Raw genomic sequence first — 14,724 nt, 5'->3', positions numbered from 1 at the left:
GCTTCAGTGATATCTTCTCCTACGAATGATACCTCTTCGTTGGGAAAATGCGTTTTTAATGGTTCGTATTCTCCGTCCACAAGATTTTCTACCAAATGATCTACCAATGCTTGCCCTTTTACCGCCTTCCGAGTTATATAGATGATGTCGAATTCACTTAGTAATATCTACCATTTTGCTAACTTTCCCGTAGGCATGGGCTTCTGGAAGATGTATTTCAGTGGATCCATCCTTGATATGAGATATGTGGTGTATGCACAGAAATAATGCCTCAACTTTTGAGCTATCCATGTTAAAGCACAGCAGGTGCGCTCCAGCAAAGAGTACCGGGATTCGTAAGGTGTGAATTTCTTGCTCAAATAATATATTGCCTTCTCCTTTCTTCCAGTTTCATCATGTTGTCCCAAAACGCAATAGAAAGCTCCATCCAGTACAGACAAATAAAGCAGCAGTGGTTTTCTTGGCTCTGGAGGGACTAGAACAGACAGTTTGGATAAATACTCCTTGATTTTGTCGAAGGCTTTCTGACATACTTCAGTCCAGCTTGTTGCAGCATCTTTCTTCAACATTTTAAAGATCGGGTCACAGGTCACGGTTGATTGTGCTATGAAACGGCTGATGTAGTTAAGAAACCCTAAGAAGATCATCACATCTTTCTTATTCTTTGGTGGTGGCAAGTCCTGGATAGCTTTGATCTTTGACGGGTCCAATCTAATCCCTCGACGACTGACGATGAATCATAGCAATTTTCTGGCAGGGACTCCGAAGACACACTTTGCAGGATTCAGTTTCAGATTATACCTACGAAGCCGATCAAAGAATTTTCTCCAGTCTTCTATATGATCTGTGCTTCTTCTGGATTTGATGATGACGTCATCCAAGTACACCTCTATTTCCTTGTGTATCATATCGTGGAAAATGGTTGTCATGGCTCTCATGTAAGTGGCTCCAGCATTCTTCAAACCAAACGACATCATTTTATAACATTAGTATATTCCTCATGATGTGATAAAGGCTGTCTTTTCGGCATCCTCTTCATCCATCCAGATCTGATGATATCCCGCGAAGCAATTCACAAAGAACTGGAGTTCATGCTTAGCACAATTGTCAATCAGTATATGTATATTGGGAAATGGGAAATCATCTTTGGGACTCACCCTGTTTAAATCTAGGTAATCAACACACACTCTGACTTTCCTATCTTTCTTCGGAACTGGCACAATGTTGGCTAACCAAGTCGGATATTCAACCACTCTGAGAACCTTGGCTTGGATTTGCTTGGTGACCTCCTCTTTTATCTTTAAACTCATATCCGGCTTGAATTTTCTGAGCTTCTGTTTTACCGGTGGACACATGGGATTGGTAGGTAGCTTTTGAGCCACTATGGATGTGCTCAAACTAGTCATATCATCGTAGGACCATGCAGAGATATGTCCATACTCTTTTAGGAATCAGACATACTCTTCCTTCTGTGATGGTGATAGGTGAATGCTTATACGTGTTTCCTTGACCATTTCGGAGTCCCCTAAGTTAACTGTCTCAGTCTTGTCCAAATTAGACTTAGGATTGTTTTAAAAGTTTTCCATTTCTCTGACAATTTGCTTAGGCATTATTTAGTCTTCCCGATCCTCTGTATCATTATCCTTATGCCGCGTTGCCTCATTACATGTCACAATCGTGGGTAATAATGCTGTAAAGAATGACAATAAATAAAAATAGCAATGCATTAATAAAATTTGAAAAACATCAACAAGTACGGCTCGATGACTCGAGTAATTATTTCAAAACAAAATAAGTTCAAAACAAAATACTAAAAATGTCTTAGATGTTCAAAAGATTGCTTTAAAATAATTGATGCTAATTGCCAGGCTACCCAAGAACTCGACGGGCCTGGGATGGTGCAGTAGTCCAATTCTTGAGAGCAACTCCTTTTTCAATGGTCTGAATGGTAAGGTCTTCTTCCTCCTCCTCCTCCTCAACTATCGCACTGCAATCCATGTCTTCGTCATCTAAAAACAGCTTCCTTATGCCAGCTAAGGCTTCATCTTCCTCAGACTCTCATATCATGTCAGCTTGATGAAATGTCTGGTGCAAATGTGGTACCGGTTGTTCCAACGGATAATAAGGACCGCGCCATGGTGGCGACCAATCCTGGCACTCTTGCCAAGTATATTGGTACCCAAATCCGAAAGTTGTACCATGATGCTTTGGCTGTACCGGTTTGGTGATCCCTTGGAGGTTCTTGCCAAGACCCTTGCCAGGTTCATACCATGTCCATAGTAGTATGCTTTCTATCTTTGGTTCTCCTCCATTTGTTCTATTCAATTACGTTGACTCAATGCGATGATATGTTTCTCCACCTAACTTCTTCCTATTCTCGATGACCGGAACAGTCTGATTGGTATAAATCGGATTACTTCCGTCTCCGTGGATGATCACATCCTGGTGGTTCCATTCAAACTTCACAGCCTGATGCAGAGTATAGGCCACTGCCCCAGCGGCATGTATCCAGGGTCGTCCCAACAATAGATTGTAGGTAGCAGATGTATCCAACACTTAAAACTCAACATCAAACCAGGTTGGGCCCATCTGTAGGCTGAGGTTGATTTCTCCGATTATGGTTCTTTGAGATCCATCAAATGCCTTTACATTCATGCTTCCTGCTCGTATCTCGTGAAAACCTTTACTCAATCTCTTCAGAGTGGTTAGTGGACATATATTGAGACTCGAACCCCTATCTATCAGGACCCTCGCGATGAATTTATCTTCAAATTGCACTATTATATGTAGTGCCCTGTTGTGACTTAGTCCTTCTGGTGGCAGCTCGTCTTCATAAAAAGGTGATTTCGTGGCTTTCCAGTACCTGCCCGACCATGTTGGCCATTTCCCCACTAGTGATGTTGGTGGGTATATAGGCTTCACTAAGCACCTTCATCGGGGCATTCCTTTGTGTCTCAGAGTTTTGTAGCAGTGACAAGATAGATATTTGAGCGAGAGTTTTGTTCAAATGGTCAACCACATAGTATTCTCTTGCTTGCACTTTTCTCCAAAGGTCATCAGGGCCAGTTTCAATGACAGGCGGCTTAGATGCAGCTTCCTTGCTTGTTCCTCCAAAGTGCTCAGGTGTATAAACCCTGCCAGTTCAGGTCATGCCTTGTGTTGTACCTGTTTCTTCCATTTTTGCTTTTCCTTTCCTTCTCGCTTCCGCAACATAATCCCATGGTATAGCATCAGACTTGTAAGATGGCGTGGGTGCTACCATCACAGTGAAGGGTGGGTTACCTCAACTTTAAATGGTATTGGTGTGGTTACCTTGACTTCAAGCGTTGCTTGGGTTTGCACCATAATGGGCGTGAGGGTGACTGGAGGTGTTTTAGGATCATCCCCCTCTCAAATGAGTCCAACTGACCCTTCCGGATCCCATTCCTCATCGGTCTCTATCACATTCACTCCCTCACCTCTGTGATTCAGAATAGGATTGTTACAAACATTGGGTGCGGCTTCTTCTGCCTTTATGACCTTGGTGTCGATCAATGTCTGAATCTTGTCCTTCAGAGTGCGACACTCATCAATGGTATGGCCCTTCATGCCTGAGTGATAGGCACACGTCTTGTTTGGGTTAATCCACTGAGAAGAGTTTTCCATAGAAACGGCGGGAATGGGAGTGACATAACCAATAGCCTTCAGTCTCTCATACAATTGGTTTATAGGTTCAGCGATTTGAGTGTATTGTCTGGGTAGTCTGCGGTCGATGTTTGGTCTTGGTTTTTGGTAATTTTGGCGGGTAGGTAGTGGTGAGTGATAATATGCGGTTTGGGTATTATAGGCGTGGTAGGTGATGGCAAGTTGTTTATATCTGGGGGTGAGGGTTGGTATGTGGGTGGAGGTGTTTGGTATACGAGATGATACTTAGGACCCTGGGCCACCATTACAGCACTCACTTCTTTCTTCTTAGAGATACCTCCTGACTGCAAAGCTTTTGTTTGTGTCTTGTAGTGCTTCAAAATTTGTCACCATTCCAATCTTAATTCCTTCTTCTATTCTTTCTCCCAACTTGATAATGTCAGAGAATTTATGGTTTTCAATAACCATCAGCCTTTCATAGTACTGCGAGTCTTGAGCTCCGACGAAGAACTTATTCATTTATTCTGCTTCAAGCGTTGGCCTTACCTTTGCAGCTTAAGATCTGCGGAAAGTTTCTGTTGGTTTCTTTTTGAGATTTTGAATGTAGAAAACATCGGGTGCATTTTCTGTGTTGAACCTGAATCTATCCATGAAGTCTGACGCCATGCTCACCCAATTACCCCACTTCTTCGGGTTTTGACTGATGTACCAAGACAAAGCATCTCCTGTGATGCTTCTCATGAATAGCTTCATATTGATTCATTCATCTTTGCCCACTCCTACAAGTTTGTCACAATATGTCCTTAGATGTACCTTAGGATCATGAGTTCCATCGAACATTTCGAACTTGGGAGGTTTGTAACCCTCCGACAGTTCCATATCTGGTTGAATGCACAAGTCCTCATAATTCAAAGCTTCAATGCCCTTACCACCTTTGACGCTCTGAACTCTGCCAGTGAGTTTCTTGAGTTCTTCCACCATGTTCTTGATGAGCAGGTCCTTCTCGATTGATTTCGGTATATATAGGGTTTGTTGTGGGGTGCAGGGTAAGGTTTCCATATATATGGGATTGCTTTGGTGAACTCCGGGAATCTGGGCATAAGGATGGTCATTGGTTGAGTTTTGGGGATCAAGAGTAGGTTGGGCGCGTTCTGGGGAGCATGATAAGTGGTGGTTTACGGGTATTGAGTCGGATGATGGTGGTGTTGTTGTGGAGTAGGTACTGGTGGAGGGTTGCGGTTCTGAGGAGTTGTGGTGTATTGATGTGGTGCGGGAGGCTTCGACGGTGGATTTTGATTTTGTATGTTTTGGGGTGGTGCCGGGTTTTGGGCATTTGGATTTTGTTGGCAGATATCAGGGACGTTTAGGGTGAGGGAAAGATTTGCCAAGTTTCGAACCTGCTCAAGTTCTCCTTGTAGCTCCAGGATTTTCTGTTCGAGGCGTAAGACCAATTCGTTCTGTGCCGGAATACTTCGGCCATCTGAAGTTTCAATGTTTTCTGCTATAGTAGCATTGTCTTTTCTGATACCGCTCAGATCATCCATTTTTCCTTTCCCTTTGCTTCTGCCTTTAAGATCACTTGGTGGAGGAGGAGGTGGAGGACCTCTGGATCTAGTGTGATATGCAGATGATGCTAGTATGCACGAACCAGCCTTGGGGAATGGGAATAATCAAAAGAAAGAAAAACAAACCAAGGTAACCAATTCAGTAGGGATATTTGAAAGAATGCTTGTAGTATTTAAACATGTTCCGTAAAATCATGTAATAATTCGCGTCCTAATTGGGGACCTCATTGTGCCCGAGGTAGGCCTCGGCGACATATAGACTCGGAGAAAATCGATGCCAATATTGCGTCATTTCATTAATGTGAAATGAGCCAAACTTTTACTAAATCAATAATAATAATGAAGTTACTAATGACGTTTAGCATTATTACAATCGAAATCTAAACCAAGCTAGAAAATAGTAAAGAACGTCATTTGCTAAATCTATTTAGTCCCTGAGGGACCTTCTCCATGCTTGGATCTCTTGACTCCGTCAATCAGGTTCCCCAGGTCGCACATATCCAACAATAGGTAAGCCTTTGCTAGATGCCCTCCTTCATTGCCATCCGTGTTCTGACAATCTGAAAGCCTCTTCCTCATCTTTCCCTAAAACTTCATCAACCCTTGCTCTAAATATTGCAATCTCTCGGTAGACTTAGTGGCGATTTCCTTCCATTCATTAATTGCCTCCATGTCCACTTTATGTTGTTCTAGATGTCTAGCTTCAGACTCAAAAACCCTTTTGCAAAGCCTTCTATACTTGACCTGTGCCTCGGCAGCATCATCAATGATCCTATTTTCCAAATTGACCCCTGGCTTGACGTCTCCCACTATATCATCTACCAACCATGATGGATAGAAATACACATGACCGGCATGGTACCTGTCTAGCTCGATAGTCTCTCTTTCCACAATGACCTTCTGGTTCCACATATGTTGTGCCTCGAACTTGAAAGGAATGATGTCCCCTTTGAAATCTACCTTGTATTGGACCATGTTGGAAACCCGAGGTATGACCTGTTTTCTTCCTGCTTGTCTTATTACCCCTATAGGAGCATAAGGATAAATGCCTCACAACCCGATCAATACCAAATGAGTAGTATCCCTCGACCTGATGATGAACTCGCTGCTGGGAAACTACTCAAACATCCAATGTACCTTCTCGTCTGTTAGATTGCTGAAGAAACGCATCCAACTTATAGCACCTTCGGGCTGTGCAAACCTATCTGGGATGAAGGTCATTTTCTTTGGGTGATGGTAAGCTATGTAGTCATTCAATGGTCATCGCAGAATCTCTTGGAGGTATTCTCCCCTCTGAAAGTATTTCAATAACCAGACTTGCAATAATAGATTACAACCTTCAAAATGTCCGAACCCATGCTTGCACCGATCTAGAGCGCGGTACAGTTCAGCTAGGATCATAGGAATGATGGTGTAGGTTTGCCCCTCGATGCCTTCCATTAAAGTTCTTGCAACCATAGCTAAACGAGTGTGAATCCATCCCCCTTTCATTGGAAATATCAACAAACCCAAGAAGCAAATGATAAATACATAAACTCGGCGGTGCGTCCAACCTAAGGAGGTAATGGCAAGTTCCTCATGATGAAGACGATGTGACTTACTGTGCCCGTAACGCTCATAAAGAAATTCAAATGGGATGTATGACTTCTTCAAACAAAGCAACTCATCATTCTTCTTGAAACCTGGCATTTTTAGAATACCGCGAGGGGTGCGATTCTCTGGCACTAATAACCCTGGACTATCCCATGGAAGCTTAGCAAAGCCTCTTATTTCTTCTAGGAGAGGAGTCATTTCTATGTCATCAAAGCGGAAGACGACCCTTTTCTCATCCCAGAGCATGGTAGCGGCCTCAATCAATGCCCCATTTGGTCGGATGTCTAGCAAGGACGACGAATTACCAAGGACCCTTCTCACATGATTCTTGTCGCAAGGCGCGAGATTTTTTCACCAATCAAGTAACAGAGGTGGGATGTTTTAGACCATGCCGAACCTGGGGACTTCGTGCCTCATTTTCTGCAAGCAAATAGAGTCGGCCCTCAACCCCTCCAAATTCGACCATTTACACAATAATGATCAACATATTGGTACATTTTCTCTAAGTGATGCACATAACGTGGTAGTGTCCATTGGGATTGTGGAAATCCCGTCAGACTTTGGACAAGGCTTATCTTAGCGGGATTATGTTAACAACGTCATAACCCGTACTAGGTTTAACATGATGCATGTACATTTGATGGTGGAGTAAGGTTTCTAGAATGGTCTAGACTAGTACTCTCAAGCGGACAACTTGAGAGGAAAAGGCATGGCACCGTCGACTACACCGCTGATCGACTAGTCTACCCCAAATAAGCCTTTTCGATTTAAAAAGGGTAATTCTAGAAGAGCGCAGACACTCATCAAGTGTTGCTATGTTGATAATTGGCACGAGTGGAGTATGATGTGGAGAATGCTTTATACAGAGATAATAACATGTTTCCAAGTATTTGCATGATAAATATGTAAAAGAAGCAAATACAGCAATAAGTTAAATCATAAAAAGCATAAGAAAGAAAGACAAAGGGAGAAGTTAGTTCATGGAATATATGCGAGAATATAATAAAGCAAGTAAGGGAGTAGGGACGGGAGAGGCATGATATAGTAGTCAAATGAAGAGCAGTCATAGCAAATAACGGGAAAGGGATGTGCATGTTAAAACAAATTTAAACAAATAAAGGTGGAGAAGGGAAAGGATGTGCCTATTATAACAAAGAAGATAATCCACATAAGCCAAGTTCATTATGGTAAGAGCCTAAGTATCCCCAACAGAGTCGTCATGCTGTTGCATCCCGTTTTCTCGCCAGAGTGGGCCTCGACGTGAGACAACTCTTTTGGATGGCAGATAGAGTATTAAAAGAATAAGAGTCGCCACCTAGTAATTTTTAGGGTGTGTTAGGGCATCTATTGTGCAGATAACTCTGTTTGACTAGTCAACGCCACCAAAGATCGGGTAAGAGCTCAAATTACCTCAAAGAGAAGGTGTTAGGCACTCTTCGAGGTCCAGAACTATGGGTCCCGGCCGAACTTAAAATTATGTGGATTAGGCTAAGTGATCAAATAAGCAAAGGGAATATAAAGGTCAAAGAATTTTATTACAAAAGTCTTAATACAAATATATAGATACATCTATTCTAATTCTAACAGTAGACATAGAAAGGGAAAAGGGGGTCATAAGTTTTTTAGCCTAAAGGATCACCCCGTGCAACATAAGTAATATTTCGCAACTCCCTTATGGTAGGGAGTTACTCATATTATTCAGCGGGCACAGACTATCATCTCCTGCTACCCGATTACTAGGTTAACGTTATTTACCTAAAAGCGTTCTAATTCAATTCTAGATCGTGCCCTATACATGCACTACCCGTCCCACGCCTATGGTCCAGGAGGCTTTGGACCTTTATTTAGGTAGTTCTAGACCTTATCTAGGCTGCTCAAAATGTCAAAACTAGGCGACATACAAAACACATATTGGACTTCAAATATAGCAGTTAAGGGCTCAAGTTAGCCTCCACACTTAAGCAACAAATGCACGCGAAACAGGTTTTCATGTTAGGCCGTTTCAAAATTAAGAACCTTAAGCCCTATAGACATGATTTCTATGTGACTATGCATTAAAACATACAAGCAGTTTCAAAGACTAGGCACTGCTTATCTTAAAATAATTATACGATTGTCGCATGCTGATTTGAGATTGCAGATTTCCAGTTATTTAACCTATAGATGCTGTGTCTAGATGTGAATCACTAGGTGACAATGAAATCTATTGGAGGAAAGCCCAGAATTATTCATGCTTTCTAAGAATAGCATACATGAAACAATGTTTGAGCGATTTAACATTAACAAATTATGGTGAGTAATTATATCATATAGGCAGGATCTCTAACGTTCAGAACTTATAGCTGATTTTATCGTCATACCTTAATCCTATAGGCATATTTTTTAGGTGATAGTGGCAAACGGAGAAGTCAGAATACTGTAGGCATGATTTCTAGTGAATGCTGATGCGAATTGAAATCAATGACATTTATTCCTATAGGCAGATTTTCTAGTAGCATGTAGTAGTAAGCATGATTGCAGCACTTTGAATCCACGTTTGCTCGCAGACTGTGTGTGTGTGTATGCTTCCCCTAATGGCATGATTTCTATAGTGCACATAGTGATTGAATAGCATATATATAACAAGTAAATCATTGAGTCCTATAGGCATATTATCTACCCATTTGGTATGCAAATATTAGAAATCTACCCACTCCCCACTTTACTAACACCCCAATCATTTATAAAATGTTATTACATGCCCATTAATGAGTAAGATACAAATGTTATACAAATAATGACAATAGGCCCACAACATGCCCAGATAAAATACCCAGTATTGTCTGGGCCTTCAGCAATTCTCACACAGCATACCCAGACTTCTAACAAGGAGCTGTATTCATCAAATAGATAATAGGAAAAGAGGGGTTGAATGGGGGTAGTTTAAGTTTCAGGGAATGACTAAGGACCCAAATCCTAGTGTGTCAGAGTTCACAAGGGCCTCAAATGGACCCCGAGCAGTGCTCACACTAGGGAGGTCAGCAATAAAGCCTAGGTAGCCTTGGCTTTCAGCCGGCTAAGAATGAGAAATTTAAGAGAGCATAGGTAACAAGTGAAGGAGAGTGGACCAAGGTTGAGACGCAGGAATTTAAGGATACACTTATAATTTAAAACAAACATGGCTAAGTTGAGCATATAGAGGAGATAATCGAACATGTCACAGGATTTAAAAGAAAATTTAGTAAAGATTTTGAAGCAGGTTCAACATTTAGCACATAGGCAGTCACATATTGGCAGAGTTAAGGAAAGAACAAGTTTGCTGGATTGACAAAGATTATCATGCACGAATGCCCAATACCAAACAAGTGAAAACCTAGTGGTCCAAATTATGCTAAGTATATATCCTAGTTCCATAAAATTGCCATGTTAATTTCACATCAGACAATAGAACATGCATTAGGCATGATGGGGCAACACATATTATGACAATTACTGGTGAATCAAGTGAGCCAAAAACATGTTGAGGGACATATTAACAGGGAATTAGTTATGGTTGGTAGAGAAGGATCTTAACACAGACTTAAAATATACTACATAGGCAAGATTACCATTACAGAGATTCAGAACAGAATGGGAAAACAAGCTCATATCGGATAGTAAATGTAAACATTCAGGTTTTGGACACAATAGACTAATTAACTAAAGAAAGTACAAATTATGCAGATGAAGCATATTCAAATAACAGAATTGACATTTTAAGCAGAACTAAACACTAAAGAGATGCTAACAAGTACAAAGGTCACACACAGCAGTAGTTCAGAACACATTGGCTAAACGGATTTAAGAGAATCTAAATTGCTCAAATTAGGCATAAGCATGTTTCAGAGTAGCCATATTATGTGAAATTAAATGCTAAAGAGACCTAAAACTGAGGTAAAGCTAGCCGAATTGGACGCAAGGGCAGTCAAGAAACATATTAAGCTATGAATTTCAGAAGTGAGAACATATGCGAATCACAGGCATATAAGAATGAAATTGCAGAAGTCCAGTAACTTACCAGTTAAACGAATAACAGTAAAGAGCAAAAATTCTACAAGAACCCAGAATCTCAATGCGTCAAAGTTCCCAGGAGCTTCGAAAGAACTCCAAAAAATGCTCGCACCAAGAGAAGGTTTAATAACAGAGTCTTAGTGGCCTTGGCTTTCAGCCGGCCAAAACCAGAATACAGAACAAGAGAATAGCAGAACAAAGCCTCAAATCTTTTAGTGAAAATATGTCGATTCCCATCTCTCCCCTTAAAGGGGAATGGGGAGGGGTTTATATAATAGTAGAAATTGTGCTATTTTGGTATAAATAAAAAGAAATTATGTACGAGTATAGGCTATTACCGCAAAATTGTGCAAATAGCTTTTAAAATACTAATGTAATTATATAAAATGAAGTAAAAATATATGAAACGTGTATTATGAATGCAAATTATAATTTAGGTAATTAAGTCATCCCAAAATAATTGAAAGGAGTAATTAATAAATTATTCAAGTAATTTAAATGCAGAAAAATTAATTTTAAAGCTCTAAAAATTATAATTTTTTCTAGAAAAATGCTTGTAAAGATTTGTAAACTAAATAATGATGCAAAATGATGTTTTGAAAGTATTTATATTATTTGAAAAAATATGAGGGCAAAATTGGATATCAACACCTAATCCTCGACCTCCATACCTTCCTATCAATGGTCATGTCCTCGGTCAGTTGAAGTTGCGCCATGTCTTGCCTAATAACCTCTCCCCACCTCTTCTTTGGCCTACCTCTACCTCTCTGTAGGCCCTCCAATATCAACCTCTCACACCTCCTCACCGGGGCGTCTGTGCTCCTCCTCCTCACATGACCAAACCACCTAATCCACGCTTCCCGCATCTTGTCCTCAATAGGGGCCTCACCCACCTTGTCGCGAATAACCTCATTTCTGATCCTATCTAACCTGGTGTGCCCGCACATCCATCCCAACATCCTCATATCTGATACCTTCATCTTCTGGACACGAGCGATCTTGACTGGCCAACACTCAGCCCCATACAACATCGTTGGTCTGACCACCACTATGTAGAACTTACCCTTAAGTTTCAATGGCACCTTCTTCTCACACAAAATACTGGAAGCGAGTCTCCATTTCATCCATCCTGCCCCAATACGATGGGTGACATCTTTATCAATCTCCCCATCCCCCTGAATAATATACCTAAGGTACTTAAAACTCCCTCTCCTAAGGATGACCTACGAGTCCAGCCTCACCTCCCCTTCCCTTCCTTGAGTCTCGCCACTGAACTTACACTCCAAGTATTCTGTCTTGGTCCTTCTCAACTTGAAACCTTTAGATTCCAGGGTCTGCCTCCATATCTCTAATTACACGTTCACATTGTCTCGTGTCTCGTCAATCAATACAATATCATCTGCAAATAGTATACACTACGACACCTCTCCTTGGATGTGGCGCGTCAGTACATCCATCACCAAAGCAAACAAAAAAGGGTTGAGTGCCGACCCCTGATGCAACCCCATCATAACCGAAAAATAGTCTGAGTCCCCACCCACCATCCTTACTCGGGTCTTTACTCCATCATACATGTACTTAATCAACCTAACGTAGGCAACCAGTACACCTTTAGCCTCCAAACATCTCCAAAAAACCTCTCTCAGAACTTTATCATACGCCTTTTCTAAGTCGATGAACACCATATACAAGTCCTTCTTTCTCTCCCTATACTGCTTCATCAATCTCCTAACAAGGTGGATAGCTTCTGTAGTCAAACGCCCCGGCATAAACCCGAACTGGTTCTCAGAAATAGACACAGTCCTACTCACCCTTAGCTCTACCACTCTCTCCCAGACTTTCATAGTATGGCTAAGAAGTTTGATACCCCGATAGTTATTGTAATTTTGGATATTACCCTTGTTCTTGTATACAGGAACCATCGTACTCCACCTCCACTCTTCGGGCATCTTATTCGTTCTAAAAATAACATTAAATAACCTAGTGAGCCACTCCATGCCTTCCTTGCCCGCGCTCTTCCAAAACTCCACCGGGATTTCATCCGGCCTGGTCCTTTTGCCCCTGCTCATCTTATGCATATCCCCCTCAACTTCATCAAATATAATCCACCTACAATACCCAAAGTCACAACGACTCCCAGAGAGTTCCAAATCACCTAGTACAATGCTCATATCCCCCTCATCGTTCAAGAGACTATGGAAGTAGGTCTGCCATCTCTGACGGATAAGCCCCTCATCCAAAAAATTCTACCTTCTTCGTCCTTGATGCACTTCACTTGGTCCAAGTCACGAGCCTTCCTTTATTGCGCCTTGGCTAACCTGAACAACCTTTTATCCCCCACCTCGGCCCTCGAGTTCCTCATTCAAACGGCTAAAAGCTGCAGTCTTGGCCGCCGTAACTGCTAGCTTTACGTCTTTCTTAGCTAACTTATAATTCTCCCTATTCGCCCTCTTCTCCTCCTCGTCTACACTTTCCACTAGCTTCAGATACGCTGATTTATTGGTTTTTACTTTTCCTTGAACCTCTCCATTCCACCACCAGTCTCCCTTGTGACCACTAGAGTAACCCTTTGAGACCCCTAATACCTCTCTTGCGGCTTTCATAATGTACATCGCAGTTGTGGTCCACATAGCGCTTGCATCACCACTACTCCCCCAAGCCCCTATAGTCACCAGCTTGACCCCCAACTCCTGCACTTTAGCTTCCGTCAAGGCTCCCCAATTTATCCTATGTTGGCTATACATTGCCCTCTTTTTCCTCTTTCTCTTCCTCGTGATCTCAAGGTCCATGACCAGGAGCCTATGAAGGGTGGAGAGGTTCTCACTCGGGATGACCTTGCAATCCGTGCAAAGACCTCTATCAGACTTCGTGCAGAGTAAATAATCAATCCGAGTCTCGGCCACCGAACTCCGAAAGGAGACCAAGTGATCCCTCTTCTTTGAAAAAGTTGAGTTTGCTATCTCCAAATCAAATGCTCTAGCAAAGTCCGGCATAGAGGTTCCTCCTCCGTTTCTATCTCCAAAACCAAAGCCACCATGCACATCATCATACCCCCCAGACATCGCTCCAATGTGGCCGTTGAAATCTCCTCCTATGAAAAGCTTCTCGGTATGCGGGATACCACGCACCATCTCATCCAAATCCTCCCAGAAACACCTCTTGACTTCCTCATCCAAGTCTGCTTAGGGTGTGTACGCACTGATTATGTTCAAAGTAAAACCTCCAACAACTAGCTTAATAGTCATCAGCCTGTCATTCACCCTCCTAACTTCCACCACTAGTTTACATAGGTCCTTATCAACCAAGATACCTACCCCGTTCCTGCCCCTATCCTCCCAGAATACCAAAGTTTGAAACTGCCCACATCCCGTGCCTTATCTCCTACTCACCTAGTCTCCTATACACAAGCTATATTAATCTTCCTTTTCTCGAGAATCTTCGCTAACTCTACAGATTTTCCAAGTCAAAGTTCCTATGTTCCAAGACCCCACTCTCAGCCTAGTAGCTCCCTTAGCCGCACCCCCTCCCCCTCGCTGACACCTCCGAGGATAAGACCTTACCCTACCATCGTTCACCAAAGCCACTATAATCTAGGAGTCACTATGCAGCACTATCCCGAAAACAAGTGACAAAAATGAATTACCGAAATATAATCTACTACTAAAGGTCGCAAAACTGGTAAAGAAATAAAATAAAGGAACTAATGGGAACTATAATCTACAAATAAATGTCAGAAAAACAGGTGAAGAAATAAAACAAAGGAACTAAAGAAACTATAATCTACAACTAAAGGATTGAAAAACAGGTGAAGAAATAAAACAAAGGAACTAAAGGAACTATAATCTACAACTAAAGGATAGAAAAATAGATGAAGAAATACAATACAAGAGCTAAACGCTGCCCCAACGCAAAT

The 14,724-nt window shown here is 41.8% G+C and overlaps 1 protein-coding gene across 1 annotated transcript; it reads right to left on the bottom strand.

The window, feature by feature from the left end:
• Window positions 1-13,141: 13,141 nt before the first annotated feature.
• Window positions 13,142-13,942, bottom strand: LOC142167809 (uncharacterized). Its single transcript, XM_075227802.1, has 2 exons — window positions 13,397-13,942; window positions 13,142-13,291 (listed from the first exon to the last, which is right to left on the bottom strand). The coding sequence occupies exons 1-2, from the start codon at window positions 13,940-13,942 to the stop codon at window positions 13,142-13,144; spliced, it is 696 nt and encodes a 231-aa protein (XP_075083903.1).
• Between the last annotated feature and the right edge of the window lie 782 nt (window positions 13,943-14,724).

The sequence above is a fragment of the Nicotiana tabacum genome, chromosome 2, assembly GCF_000715075.1.
Source record: "Nicotiana tabacum cultivar K326 chromosome 2, ASM71507v2, whole genome shotgun sequence".
NCBI lineage: Eukaryota > Viridiplantae > Streptophyta > Magnoliopsida > Solanales > Solanaceae > Nicotiana > Nicotiana tabacum.
This window is presented reverse-complemented; position numbering and strand designations above follow the sequence as displayed.

Coding starts and splice junctions, on each gene's coding strand:
- LOC142167809 (XM_075227802.1), bottom strand. CDS start 13,942: ATGGTGCGTGGTATCCCGCATACCGAGAAGCTTTTCATAGGAGGAGAT. Junction 13,292..13,396: donor TTATGAAAGCCGCAAGAGAG/GTATTAGGGGTC, acceptor GCGTATCTGAAG/CTAGTGGAAAGTGTAGACGA.